General features: G+C 36.2%; 1 protein-coding gene across 1 annotated transcript in view; it reads right to left on the reverse strand.

Moving 5' to 3' along the window:
* Positions 1-15121, reverse strand: part of TEX9 (testis expressed 9) — a gene marked incomplete at its 5' end in the record, with an annotated part of 49109 nt that extends 33988 nt beyond the window's left edge. Inside the window, 4 exons of the mRNA XM_081093137.1 lie at positions 1652-1728; positions 3619-3682; positions 14905-14990; positions 15095-15121. Of these exons, the coding sequence (XP_080949263.1) occupies positions 1652-1728; positions 3619-3682; positions 14905-14990; positions 15095-15121 (254 nt within the window). The remainder of the gene's footprint in view (positions 1-1651; positions 1729-3618; positions 3683-14904; positions 14991-15094) is intronic.
* Between the last annotated feature and the right edge of the window lie 321 nt (positions 15122-15442).

A 15442-nucleotide genomic window follows, 5' to 3' on the forward strand; every position in this document is an offset into this window, starting at 1 on the left:
CTGTCTCCGTGTCATTCCTTCTTCGCCGACTCCGTCCACACCTTTGGGGACCCCTGGACCCGCTGGGGTTGGACCCCAGCACACCTGGCATTATACATAGTTCAAAATGTATTTGTAGTTTAAAACAATGAGTGTTTATGAGGCTCTGCAAATTATGGCCCCGAGGTTGAATCCACCGTGTCCATTCATTTATACATTATCTATAGATGTTTTCACACTACAACAGCAAAGTTGAATAGTTGTGAGACTATATAATCCACAGATCCAAAAATATTTATCTGAGTGTTCATTGGAAAAGTTTGCCTGATCAATTTTCTATATCATTTGCAACACGTTTTAATATTTCAGAAAATCTACCATATTGCCATGAAAAATTAAGAGAAATACTCCATTATATCCCCTAGGACAGCAGTTCTCAACCTGTGGGTCACAACCCCTTTGTTGGTCAAACGACCCTTTCACAGGGGTCGCCTAAGACCATCCTGCATATCAGATATTTACATTACGATTCATAACAGTAGCAACATTATAGTTATGAAGTAGCAACGAAAATAATTTTATGGTTGGGTCACAACATGTATTTAAAGGGCCAGAAGATTGAGAACCACTGCAAGAGGATATAAAAGCACAATTACTTTCCATCAGATGCCAACAATTAAACTAATAGATTTTTTTCAATATTAAACACAAAGATATACTTAGGTAAATGTTATTAAGTACAACCTCTTAAAGGAAATGAAAATCAAAACCACACAGCACTCCACACCTGTTAGAATGGCTTTTATAAATGCTGGTGAGGATGTGGAGAAAAGGGAACCCTTTGCACTGTTGGTTGGAAAGCAAATTGGTGTAGCCACTATAGAAAATAGCATGGAGGTTCCTCAAAAAAAAATTGAAAAGAGAACTACCTTATGATCCAGTAATTCCACTTCTGGTATTTATCTGAAGAAAACAAAAACACACCCCAAAAGATGTATGCACCCCATGTTCACTGCAACATTATTTACAATAGTCCAGATGTGGAAACAACCTGAATGTCCATTGACAGATGGATGAATAAAGAAACTGTGGTATACAAATACAATGGAATATTATTCTGCCATTAAGAAGACCCATGGATGGGCCTTGAGGTCATTACACTAATTGAATAAGTTAGACATAAAAAGACAAATATCATATGATCTCATTTGTATGTGGAACCGAAAAAAAAACAAAACAAAAAAACAACTCATAGGTACAGGGAACAGACTGGTAATTGCCAGAGGCTGAGGACTTGGCGGACAGAGGGGGGGGGGGGGGGGGTAGATGAAGGGAATCAAAAGGTACAAAATTTCAGTTATAAAATAAGTAAGTCATGGGAATGTAATGTACAGCATAATGACTATAGTTAATAATATTGTACTGCATATTTGAAAGTTGCTAAGAAAGTAGATCTTCAAAGTTCTCATTATAACAAAAAATTCTGTAGCCAGGTATATGATGGGTATTAACTAGACTCATTATGATGACTATTTCACAATACATAAATATCAAATTGCTGTATACCTGAAACTAATATAATGTTATATGTTGATTAGATCTTAAAAATAAACACAACCTTAAAGCATTTACCCAGTTTTAAAAAAGGTGTTTAAGAATTTAAGTGACTTACCTTAAACTGTAATCATCATCTTCATATGATTTAATTTGTGCTGAAATAGGCTGAGATCGTACTTCTTGCTGATCTCTCTAGTTAAATGAATAAAGATAAGTCACATAGGAAAAAAATGAACAAAAATAGGATTTATTCAAGTGCCTTTTTTATTATTAACCATTTCAGATTTGTCCACAGCTTCCACAAAACTGAGGCACAGAATTCTAAACAACATGGTATGAAAATAAGGTCTGTAACAGTGTAGTTGTACCTTTCATCCATTCTGGGTTAAGAAAGTCAATTCTAAGGGGAAAATGTTAGCATGCCAATGCCTTTATATGATCTTATCCCACTCCTGCTTCCACCCTACATTAGAATCTTCAGTTCTGTGTAATATGCAAAGGAAATTATACTCACAAGAAATGAAAACATAAATCCATTAGATGGGTAGAAAAATTTGTCACAAATAACACAGAACTTCAATGTTAAGAATACCATGAAAAGGCTAAAAAAGAAGCACTAAGAGTAAAATCTCTTGGCAAAGATATATAAAGAAATAAAAGGGAGCAAACAAACATTCAATGTGACAATAATTATATCTATCAGTTTCTGTGGGGGCAGGAATGCCCTCTCCTCTTTCACACCCCTTCCCAGTTTTCTACTCTACTCTTTTTTTTTAAATAAATAAATTACAAGGTCCTTATTAGAGGGCTCTTGGAGCAGAATACATAATGAATCCCTCATTCTACCATAACTTTGGATTTCTTTTTCAAGCATTTTCTGGCTCTTCAGACACTGGCAAAACTAAAAGATGTAATAAGAATATTTCTTTTTAAGTAAGTTTTTAATTACAAATGCAACTGGCAAATCTGCATCCATTATAAAAATATATTTCCTGAAATGTCATATATATATATATATAAAAATAAAATTAAGTTTCTCATTCTACTCTAACAAATAATGATGGATATGTATAAGGCCTTAAAATAAAATATCACCCCTTCTTTCCTGCACCCATCAACTCCAAAGTGGGGTAGAGGGTAGGGTTTAAAAGAAATAATTATAATTAAATTAGGGTAAGAAATAAAAAAAAAAAAATTAAAGCAGCCACTTTATTTCTCTAAGGCAGCGGTTCTCAACCTGTGGGTCGCGACCCCTTTGGGGGTCAAACGACCCTTTCACAGGGGTCGCCTAAGACCATCGGAAAACACATATATAATTACATATTGTTTTTCTGATTAATCACTATGCTTTAGTTATGTTCAATTTGTAACAATGAAATTGGGGGTCACCACAACATAAGGAACTGAATTAAAGGGTTGCGGCATTAGGAAAGTTGAGAACCACTGCTCTAAGGAATGCTACTATATACTATCATTTCATAATGGGAACACTGATGTATAAGGATGGATGCTTAAAGCAGGAATAACCAATTGGTACCCAGAATGGGGTAAAATATGCTTACACTGTCTAGTGTTATAACCTCATTACATTTTTCCTAACTATAAATCTGATATGGCCTAGCCCTAAGAATGTAAGTAATAGGCATCTGAGGAATTTAAGAAATAAATTACCATCTGAATAAGAAGTAAATTACCATCTAGTAATTGTTATCCTTTATCCAGCTTTTGCCCAGAGACAATTTTATTTCCTTCCTTACAGAATTACCAGTGTTAATTCTACATAGTTATTCTCAAATATTAATCTTAAAATAGTGGGAAAATTTATTAAATATTAATGTTCTTATGACTGGACATCTAAATGGAAAACACTTTGTGGCTTTTAGAAAATATATGCTTATAAAAATTGCATGCATGCATATATACACACATCTACCTACCTACACATATATTCATGTTCAATTTGTAATAATTCATTGAGCTTAAAATTTATGCTTTGGGTACTTTTTTGTATGCATGTTATAAATCAAATTTAAAAAGTTAAACTAGCACACTTACATGGAATTACTACTAACATTTACTTACTATTGCTTCCTCAGCTTGTCGAACGAGATCAGCTGTTTTTGCCTCCAATTCTGCATTTAAACGCCTAAAAGCAGAAAATAATTTACTAATTTGAATATACTGAAGAGTCTAACAAAAATAAAAGTAATTAAATTTCAGTAACTATACTTTAGCTCAGTGATGGCGAACCTTTTGAGCTCGGTGTGTCAGCATTTTGAAAAACCCTAACTTAACTCTGGTGCCGTGTTACATATAGAAATTTTTTGATATTTGCAACCATAGTAAAACAAAGACTTATATTTTTGATATTTATTTTATATATTTAAATGCCATTTAACAAAGAAAAATCAACCAAAAAAATGAGTTCGCGTGTCACCTCTGACACGCGTGTCATAGGTTCGCCATCACGCTTTAGCTAATCAACAAATTCCAAAACAAATGAGTTTTTATTCTAAAATTAACAAAATGACTAGAACACTCATCTCCAGCTCCCCATGATTCCTCCTTTTTTGTGGTAGAAATTCAAACAGTGTAACTCTTGTCTTCTCTCTGGCCCTCATTTCAGGCGTAATGGCTTATTTGGGAAGAATAAACTGGTGGGTTCAACTCAATGCCACTCTTCATCATCTTGGGACGAACACCAACTGGGGACAGGGGTGGGGCAGGGTGGGAGAGAAGCCTGCTTTGGCTTCAGGTGTTGCTGTGACATTTATATTCTATTCCTTTTTATTTTTCATCTATAGCATATACACAATTTTGCACTATGTTTTCCCATAACAAACAGAAGGAATATGTTTATCTCTTTATAATTAGTTCCTTAAATGGATATGAAATACTTTAATAAGTTGAAGTTAACATAATGTATGTATCAATCTATTCCTATTGTTAGTTCAAGTCCCCCCCCCCCCCTTTTTTTTTCACTTTTAAAGGTAACAATATAGCCCTAGCTTGTTTGGCTCAGTGGATAGAGCCTAGGTTGCAGGCTTGATCTCATCCCCACCCCCTCAGACAGGGAGCATGCGGGAGGCAACCAATCCAATTTGTCTCTCTCACATCCATGCTTCTCTCTCTGTCTCTCCCCTCCACTCTCAAAAAAATTAACGGGAAACATATCTTCAGGTGAGAATTAACATACATACATACATACATACATACATAAATGTAACACTATAATAAACATATTCAAAAGCATGTAACTTTTTTATTCTATTCATAGACTAAAATAGAATTTAAAATTTCTGTAATATTTAGGATCTTTTGCAGTTATATGAAATAAATATGTTGAGCAATTTTTAAAAATTAGACACTTTGCTGTTTCCCCCCCCCCCCGCCCATATGTGATTCTGAAGTAAACAAACCACTTACAACACCAACCACCCACCCCTGAAAAAAAAAAAGCAGAACATATCTCTTCTTAAAATAGTCCAATGTTTCAGAAAATATTTTTACATCTTAGGATGAATTAATCAAAAGAAAAATAACTAGTAAAAGCTTAAAGTTCCATTTAAGATGGCATTATCTGAGTTTTCATATTTCCCTAACAAGAACCATTAGAAGCCTCTGGGAAATGTAGTAGACCAAGATGATGCAGAAGGCTTTTATTCTGCTCAAACCCACAGAAATAATGTAATGAAGGCTATACTGCTAAGCTCAATAGATGTAATGTAAAGAAGGCTACATTGCTAAGCTCAGACTCAGACAAGGAAAATAACCTGACACCAAAAATAAAGCAGCAACTAAAAGTGAGAACAATTAACAGGAACAGAAGACAAAATAGCTTAACAGCTAAAAAATGATGCACGTGTGGGAGTCATGGAGAGCTACACTTATTAAACACAAACAAAAACACTACCCATAACTTCAGGTGAACAGAAATGAAACTATAGCCATTGGTGAAAAAGAATCTTTTGTGAGTAGAAAGAGCATACAGAGATGTGGTCCAAGTTTTTCTTACCAAGATGGTATATAGAGGCTCTATGCCAAAACTTTAATATAGAAAGTTGGCCTAGAACCAGTCAAAACTCTAAGCTAAATGCAAAACCATCTTGAGGGACATTTACTCATTGACAATATATAGAACTCTCTCAGAAAGTAAACCCTGCTAAAGATGACTTCACAAAGATAACAACATTGCATAAAGAAGCAAGTCACCAAGAGGGATAATCAGCAGATACAAAAAACAAACAAACAAACAAACAAAAAAACCCCACAAAAAACCTGTATAAGAACTGAAGATAATAAAACAATTAAATAAACATTTTTCATTAAAAAAACAAAAAAGCAAGAATAGAAACCATCAGGCAAGAACCAAACATTACAAAAGAACACTAAATATGGAAAAGAACAAAACAGAAATTACAAAAATCAAAACACAGTCATTGAAATTAAAAACTCAAACTCAATGGATAAGTTGGACAACAGAATGCACTGAAGAAGGAATGAATGAACTACGAGACAAATAGGAGGAAATCACCTACCAGGAGGTACAGAGAAACAGAAAGATAACAATACAAAAGAGAGATTAACATCCACTAAAAATAGACTGCATGACAAAGACAGATTTATATCTACCTAATAGATGGTGCAGAAGGAAATCCCACATAAGGAGGGAATGTCAATATTTAAAGAGATAATGCTCAGAATTTTCCAGAAATAAAGAAAGATATGAATCTCAAGCAGAATTAAGAAAACAAATCCACACCTGTATATATCATAGTGACACTGCAGAACTTCAAAGACCAAGAGAATAAATATTCTTTAAACTGTGGAGTGGAAAAAATAGACCATCTAGAATTCTATGTTCAGCTAAACTGTCTTTGAACAATAAGTGCAAAGGAAGAAATTTTTCAGAAAGAATGGAGAATTTAAGACTCAAATTTTCACAGAAATAAGTAATGAAGGGTCTACACTTCAGGAAGAAGAAAACTGAACTTGGAAAAAAAGAATTATAAGAAATTAGAAAACATAATGATAAATCTAAATTAGTACAGACTATAAAAATAACAAAGAGGGGTGTTCAAACAAAGAGGAAGGAAAGTATAATCCAATATTTAACTTCACAGGCACGAAAAAAAAAACACAAGTTAAAGCAGTATTTCCACACCAGTAAAAGTGAAGACAATATAAACTCATTCAATCCAACAGAAGTCATAAGAACTAAAGAAAAGGCATAGTAAATACAAAACACAAAATAAGATAGCCAAAACAACTTCAAATTAACAAGCAAAATAATATAAATAAATTCACTTATTAGAAGGCAGAAATTATCTGACACGATATAAAAGGAATACTCTTAAAGCTAAATGACATAAAAAGTTTGAATATAAATGAAAAAAGATATGACAGAGATGACATCCTAATGAATGAAAGGAATAATTCATCTAGAGCAGCGGTTCTCCACCTGTGGGTCGCAACCCCTTTGGCAGTCGAAAGACCCTTTCACAGGGGTCGCCTAAGACCATCCTGCATATCAGATATTTACATTACGATTCATAACAGTAGCAACATTACAATTATGAAGTAGCAATGAAAATAATTTTATGGTTGGGTCACAACATGAGGAACTGTATTTAAAGGGCCAGAAGGTTGAGAACCACTGATCTAGAGGATTTAAATAAATAATATATCCCCCAAACAAAAATGGACACAATTATATGAATTGAGGTCCGGTGTACAACATTTGTGCACTCTGGGGGGGGGGGCCCTCAGCCCGGCCTGCACCCTTTTGCAGTTCCGGAGCCCTCAGGGGATGTCCAACTGACTGCTTAGCCGCAGTTGGACATCCTTAGCACTGCCGCGGAGGCGGGCCACTGCACTTGCCAGTGGTGAGCCCGGCTTGTGGCTGAGCGACGCTCCTCCTGTGAGAGCACACTGACTTCCAGAGGGCAACTCCTGCATTGAGCATCTGCCCCTTGGTGGTCAGTGTGCATCATGGTGACTAACTGTTCTGCTGTTTGGTCAATTTGCATATTACCCTTTTATTATATAGGACTAGAGGCCCAATTCACAAAATTCATCAAGAATAGGCCTTCCTTTCCCCAGCTGCCAGCACCAGCTTCCTTCTGGCACCCAGGACCCGGCCTTCCATCTGGCCCTGGCTTTGTCCAGAAAGATGTCCGGAATGATGTCCGGAATGACGTCGGGTCTAATTAGCATATTACACTTATATTATTATAGATTATTTTTCAATTATAGTTATAGTTGATTTTAGTACATCTCTAAGAAACCAATACAGCCAGTAGAAAAAAATGGTGATATACTGATATTATGGACATGAAAATTAATTAGTCTGCTCTAACAGATGGTCAACAAATAGTAAATATACTTTCTATCAAAGATTATTTTTAAAAAGTGAACATGTACTTGATCACAAATAAGTTTCAATACATTTTTGAAAATCAATGTTATATACATTATGACTATAGTTTAATTAAAATAATTTTTTAAAATAAAAATAAAACAAGAAAACCAATACGTTTAGAAACTAAAAAACACACTCTTTAAATAATTAATATGAAAATCATAAAATATTTAAAACTTAAAATGACAAAAAAAGAAATATATATCAAAACAGGTCCTACAAAATAGATACGCTATAGTTAAAGAGAAATTTACAGAAATTAAGTGTATTTATTAAAAAATAAGAAAACAACCCTGGCCAGTTTGGCTCAGTGGATAGAGCATCAGCCTGTAGACTGAGGGGTCCCAGGCTCGATTCTGATCAAGGCACATGCTGGGTTGTGGGCTTGCTCTCCAGTGAGGGGTATGCAGGAGGCAGCCAATCAGTGATTCTCTCTCATCACTGATGTTTCTATCTCGCTCTTCCTCTCCCTGCCTCTCTCAAATCAATAAAAATATTTTTTTAAAAAATAAGAAAATAAAACAATAAATCCATCGCAATTAGAAGAGATAAAAATAATAAAGATAAAGCTAATGTAATTTTAAAGAAAACATAAATTAGCAATAAAACCAAAAGCTAATTCTCTGAAAAAAGTCAATAAAATATATAAACAATATTGGTAAGTCCCCAAAAGGTGTGTATTGGATTACAGACAGTCAAGATTTAAAACATAAGAGCTAATTAGAATAAACTTGATATATTTTAAAACATTAAATGGACACTTTTTTAGAAAACTATAAAATAACCAAAATCTATTCTAGAAGCAACAATTACTAATGAAATTAAATTAATAAGCAAAAAAGGTCACCCCAGGCTGTTTCACAATTTTAGTCAAAGAGCAGATGATCCCTGATAACAAAAAGCTTCCAAGAACCGAATAAGACAATATTGAAAAGCCATTCAGCTTATTTCATGTGACAAGGATAATACTGGTATCAAAATCAGAAATGAAAAGAATGAGGGAAAAAACTGAAAGGCCAATTTTACTTTTGTTCATAAATGTAAAAAAACCCTACATAAAATGAAAGCAAATTTAGTAGTTTTTAAAAGAAAATAAGAATCTGCCTTTGTAGTGCAGTATGTTAAAACATTAAACAAGGAGGTGAAAAACAAAACACATTTCATCACCTAAATTAATTGGGGGCTGGGGGGACACGGAATTTTGATAAGATTTAACAGTCATTCAAAGGAGGAATTAAGGGGAACAGTGTTCTTAACCTGATTTAAAAAAACCTACCAAAACTATAGCAAACCTCAGTGATAAGTTACTAAAAGTGGGGCCCCTAAAAATCAAGATAAAAAGAGAAACAAACAAACAAAAAACCCATTTACCATTGCAAGAAAAACATTAAGATACCTAGGAATAAACTTAAATAAGGAGGTAAAAGATCTGTACTCAGAAAACTACAGGACCTTGAAAAAAGAGATAGAAGAAGACATTAACAAATGGAAGAATATACCATGTTCATGGATTGGTAGAATCAACATCATTAAAATGTCCATACTACCCAAAGCAATCTATAGATTCAATGCAATCCCCATTAAAATACCAACAGCATATTTCACAGACCTAGAACAAACTCTCCAAAAATGTATATGGAATAAAAAAACACCCTGAATAGCCGCAGCAATCCTGAGAAAGAAGAACAAAGTTGGAGGGATCACAATACCAGATATCAAACTATATTACAAAGCCACTATTCTCAAAACTGCCTGGTACTGGAGATCTGCATGCAGATGTTAGGATTGATAGCGAGGTCTGAACTGATACAATCTACTCTGATGGTTTTATGGATATCATCAGCATTGACAAAACCAGAAAGAATTTCTATGACACCAAGGGTTGCTTTGCTATTCATTGTATTATACCTGAGGAGGCCATGTACAAGTTGTGCAGAGTGAGAATGATCTTTGTGGACACAAAAGGAATCCCTAATCTGGTTATTCATGCATGATACTCACACTATCTGCCACCCTGATTTCTTCATCAAGGACAATTCAGATTGATTTGGAGACTGTATATGGTACTAACCTGGGAAGAATTGGTATCATCACCAACAGAGACATCCTGATTTTTTTAATGTGGTTCATGTGAAAGATATCAAAGGCAATAGCTTTCTCACCTAGCTCACCAACATCTTTATTATTAACAAAGATTTCTCTCCACCATGGAAAAAGGTATCTGCCTCACTACTGCTGAAGACAGAGACAAGAGACTGGCAGCCAAAATGAGCAGTGGATAAAATAACTGCTGAATTGGAAAGAAAAAATGGATGAACAAAGTAAGAACTTCAACAATGAGATGGGAAACATAAGAAATACCAAACAGAAGTCACAGAGATAAAAAAACACAATGACTGTCTATAGGTGACATAACTAAAAAAGGTTTTTAACTTAATTAAAGATAATATGTCATGAAAATATAATAAAATACTCCATCTAACAACACAGAATGCACATCCTTCTCAAGCTCACATGGACCATTCACTGAGAGACCACATTGGTGTCCATAAAATATACCTTACAATTTTAAAACAGTAGGAATCATATAAAGTATGTCCACATACCATAATTGAATTTAATTAGAAAATAAAAAACAGAAAGGTGGTTGGAAAATCACTAAATATTTGGAGATTAAACAAACAACATACTTTTAAATAATACATGGGTCAAAGGAGAAGGACAAAGGAAATCTAAAAATATTTTAGCTAAATGAAAATAAAAATACAATTTGTCAAAATCTGTGACATACAGCAAAAGCAAAGCTTAGAGTGAAATTTATAACATTAAATGCATATATCAGAAAAGAAGAAATATCTAAAATCAATAATTTTAGCTTCTGTGGTAGAAAAAACAGAAAATGAAGAACAATTTAGGCTCAAAGGAAGTAGAAGAAAAGAAGTAATAAAAATCGGAGCAGGAATCAATAAATTTAAAACAGAAAAACAATAGAGAAAAAAATCAATGACACCAAAAGCTAATTCTTTGAAAAGATCAATAAAATTGATAAAACTCTAACTAGGCTAGCCAAGAAAAAAAAGAGAGAAGATACAAAATACTAATATTAAAAATTAAAGAAAAATCATCACTATTGATCCCATGGACTACTTGGATAATGAACGAATACTATGAACAACTTTATGCCCACAATATGATAACTTAGATGAAATGAATCAACTATCAAACTCACACATGAACAGATAATATGAAGAGGCCTATATCTATTAAAGCAGTGGTTCTCAACCTGTGGGTCATGACCCTTTCACAGGGGTTGCCTAAGACCATCGGAAAACACATATATAATTACATATTGTTTTTGTGATTAATCACTAAGCTTTAATTATGTTCAACTTGTAACAATGAAATTGGGGGTCACCACAACATGAGGAACTGTATTAAAGGGTCGCGGCATTAGGAAGGTTGAGAACCACTGTATTAAAGTAATTAATTCAAAAATTATAAAATTTCCAAAGAAGAACGCACAAGACCCAGAAGCTCTCACTGGTGAACTGGACTAAATACTTAAGGAGGAAATAATACCAATACTCTACAATCACTTCTAGAAACCAGAAACAGAGTGAACATTTCCTAAGCCCATCAGGCGAGAATAAGACAATACTAAAACCAGACAAAGACAGTCAAGAAGGAAAACTATAGATCAATCTCTCTCATGAACATGGATGCAAAGATCCCTAACAAAATATTAGTAAATAAAGTCCAACAACGTATAAAAATAATTATATACTATGACCAAGGAGTATGCAAGGCTGGTTCATTCTAAATCAATTAATGTAATCACCACATTAAAGAAAAAGAACTATATGACCATATAAGTTGACACAGAAAAAGCATTTGACAAAATTCAATATTCATTCTTTTTTTTTTAAAGCTCCGAGAGAGAGGACTCTAAAGCTTTTGCCTGGTTTTCTCTTGACTTCACTCCATTCACCTCTTCCTATTGCTGATTTTGCTTTGTATCCTTTATTGTAATAAGTGATAGCCATGATACCACCACCACAACAAAAAGTTAAGCAGAGCTGATGATCTTTACTACATAAACATTGGTGTTAGGATCAACATACAAAAATCAGTCTTCTTACTCATCTAACCAATTAGAAAATGTAGTAGGTAAAAAAAACCCATTCATTATAACAACAAAAACTATATAGAACCTTGAAAAAAATTACATATGACAGACTTTTATGTAGTAATATAATAATAGTAAAGGACACTCAAACACCCATGTGTAACCGGAGGGGTGCCGTATTTGTGGAAGGGAAGATTCAACAGCATAAAGCTCTCTGTTCCCTGCAAATTAATCTATAAATGCAATGTAATTGCCATGTACAGGCAGGGGGTTGGGCCGGTGGCGGGGGCGGGGGAGGGGGGGAGGGTGAAGGCTTGTCCTACCCGTTATCAAGACCAATTGAAACAGATGTCACACAATCTTATTCTATAGCTCTCTGGTTTTATGATGTACACATGAAGCTTGGAAAATCTACTGACGTCAACGATCAGCATGTTCCTTAGTCTATCCTCTTAGATAGTGATTATTTCCTCCAATTCTGTATTGAAATCCCTGGGAAGTCCTGTGTTCAGGTAACTGAAAAGACATCACAATATGCTTAAAAGCAAGACAACATGTGGTCAAAATCTTGTGTTATGAACTCATATTCTTGCCTATCAGAATGACCAAAACAAATACCATATGATTTCACTTATATGTGGAATCTTCTAAAACAACAACTACAAAAACCAAGTAACAAACTCAAAGATGCAAGGAACAGATTGGCAGGTACCAGAGGGGCAGAGGTTGAGGGAGGGAGAAACTAAGACATAGTAGTGATCACTATGTAGTGCATACAAATATTGAATCATAATGTTGGACACCTGAAATACATATATATAGTGTTGTATACTAATTTCACCACAATAATAAAATTTAAAAAAATGGCCAAACAGAAAACTGTGGTACATCTATACAATGGAATACTACGCTGCTGTAAAAAAGAAGGAATTCTTACCATTTGCCACAGCATGGATGGAACTGGAGAGCATTATGCTAAGTGAAATAAGCAATTCAGAGAAGGATAAACACCACATGATCTCTCTCATTTGTGGAATATAATAAACAACATAAACTGATGAACAAGAACAGATCCAGAGACGGAGAGGCATTGATTGGACTGTCCAGCCTTGGAGGGATGGTAGGGGAGAGTGGGGGTCAGGGGGAGAGATCAACCCAAGGACTTATATGCAAGCATATAGGCCTAACCAATCGACACGGACAACAGTGGGGTGAGGGCACAAGCGGGGGGATAGGGGGTAATGTAGGGATAAGGACACATATGTAATATTTTAATCAATAAAAAATATATATTAAAAAAAATGGCCAAACAGTTTACTTTTCTCCATGGTGCAGAAGTGACCTAGAAGCTTTAGTCAGAACTTGGGAACCAAGTTGAAACATCTCAGATTTGCAACTGCAGAGTACAGGTAACAGACCTAATTGCACCTGGGCATCTTTACCACAAAACAACTTTTGCTAAAATAAAACAGTCTGCCTTTAAGTTGGACCATATCCCTAATGACAGCCAGAGCCAGGTGCAAAACATACCCTTAAATAAACAAATGACTTGATATAGTCAAATTAGGTATTTAGTGCTATCTGGTGTATAGTGATGAAAATAACTGAATTGTATATGGACAACAGGTCAGTCGCTTAAGTACACTCTTAAACAGGAATAATAGACCCATTTCATCAAATCGGGAGGGATGATTATGTTCCTACATGCTATATGGCAAATGGTATGTGTTTCGTTCAGCTAAAGAGGGTACATGTCAGTTTTAACTTTAAATATGCTTTGTATAAACTACATGGTAACTCTGCTTAAAGAGCTGTTAAAATGTGTTCCAAATTTTAAATCAAACTAGTTACTTTAAAAAGAAAGTGAATTGCTAAAATATAATTTGTTGTTGTTGTTGTTAAGGGTATATACAATGGTAAATAAAAACATGGTCTCAGACCTTGTGGAACTCATCACCCAGTGGAGGAAAGACAAAAAGTAAACTAACAAGTGAATTTATGGGAACGCAAAGAAAAATTAATAAGACAATAAAGAAAGAAAAGAAGAAGAACAACAGGGGTGCCTACTTAGCATAGTCAAGGAAGGCCACTCGGAGCATTACGGGTAGAAAGCATGTGTGACTGCCCCCCCGGAAAAAGCCGAGACACTAAAAGGCCCGTTAGGCTGACGTGTGGGAGGCAAAAAGGAGAGAGCACAAGGTCAAACACGAGGCCGGAGTCAGCTCTGACAGCGCTTTCGAACTGCAGCATGGAATCATTGCAAAATTTCAGGGACGGGAATGACATGATCACATTAAAAGGTTATTCTCGGCGTCTGTGTGAAAACTGGGGGCTGAAGAGTGAAATCGCCTGAGAATGAAAACGCATGTTGTCAGGATCGTTCGCAATTACGTTGAGCTGATAAAGAAATGAAATCCTCCTCCCAACTCCACCAAACGTGGACAAGAAAATTCCAAACGCCCCGAGAAACAGGCTTTCCATGTAGAAACCAAGCCTACAAGACATTTACATACGTAAACTCTGGGGAACTGGAATCAAGTGGAATTCCTTAAACTATAAACGGAGCTACCCGTGGCGATTCCGGCTGTCCAAACCGCGTCCAGCAGGATCATCTCACCGACGAACATGTTGGCTCGGATTAAATTAAATTTTGCTCACTTCGAACACCTTGGTTGGGCGCAGACGAACTCAAGTTAAAAAGACGGGAGAGAATGCGGGGCAGTGAGCTGTCCCAACGCTCCCGTCACCAGTAAAAGGCCGTGTCAGCAGCCTCACTTTTAGGCGAAAGAAGGAGGAAGCGCTGAACCGCCCAATGTCTTACTTATATTCTTCCTCCTTGGCGAGGAGGTCCCGGCGCGGCGCAGCCGGCTGCTGAACGCGGGGCGGGAGCGGAGTCCCTGTCCGTCTCTGTAAAAGAGACGGGCACGTTCAGACCCAGAGTGAAAAGAGGTTCTGGTCCTCTAGCCCGCCCCGAACCTACACGCGACCCAGGAGTCTGGGGTTGAACCGACCCTCACGCCGCGACCTCGACCTGCCATCGTTCGCGGCCGCGACGCCGTTACCGAGGCAACAGAGTAACTTCCCGCGAGAGTTGCCTCCTCTCGGGCATCCTCACGCCGAAGGCGCCGACTCCGCGAGGGCAGGGCGGGGGGCGGGGCGGGGGGCCCTCGACCTCTCTGCCCCTCGGCGCTGCGCACGCCAGCGCTGCCCGGAGCCTGAGAAGCCGATGTGCTGCGCGGACATAGGAACTCCCAGGTTGGCACGGAAGGACTTCAGCCGAAGAAGGCAGGGGCATGTCTCATTCTCAGTGCGAAGCAAGGTAGTGGAGCCCCTGCTCTGTTGTGCTTTTGCAAGTTAGT

The sequence above is a fragment of the Myotis nattereri genome (assembly GCF_964212035.1).
Source record: "Myotis nattereri genome assembly, chromosome: 1".
Taxonomy (NCBI): Eukaryota; Metazoa; Chordata; class Mammalia; order Chiroptera; family Vespertilionidae; genus Myotis; species Myotis nattereri.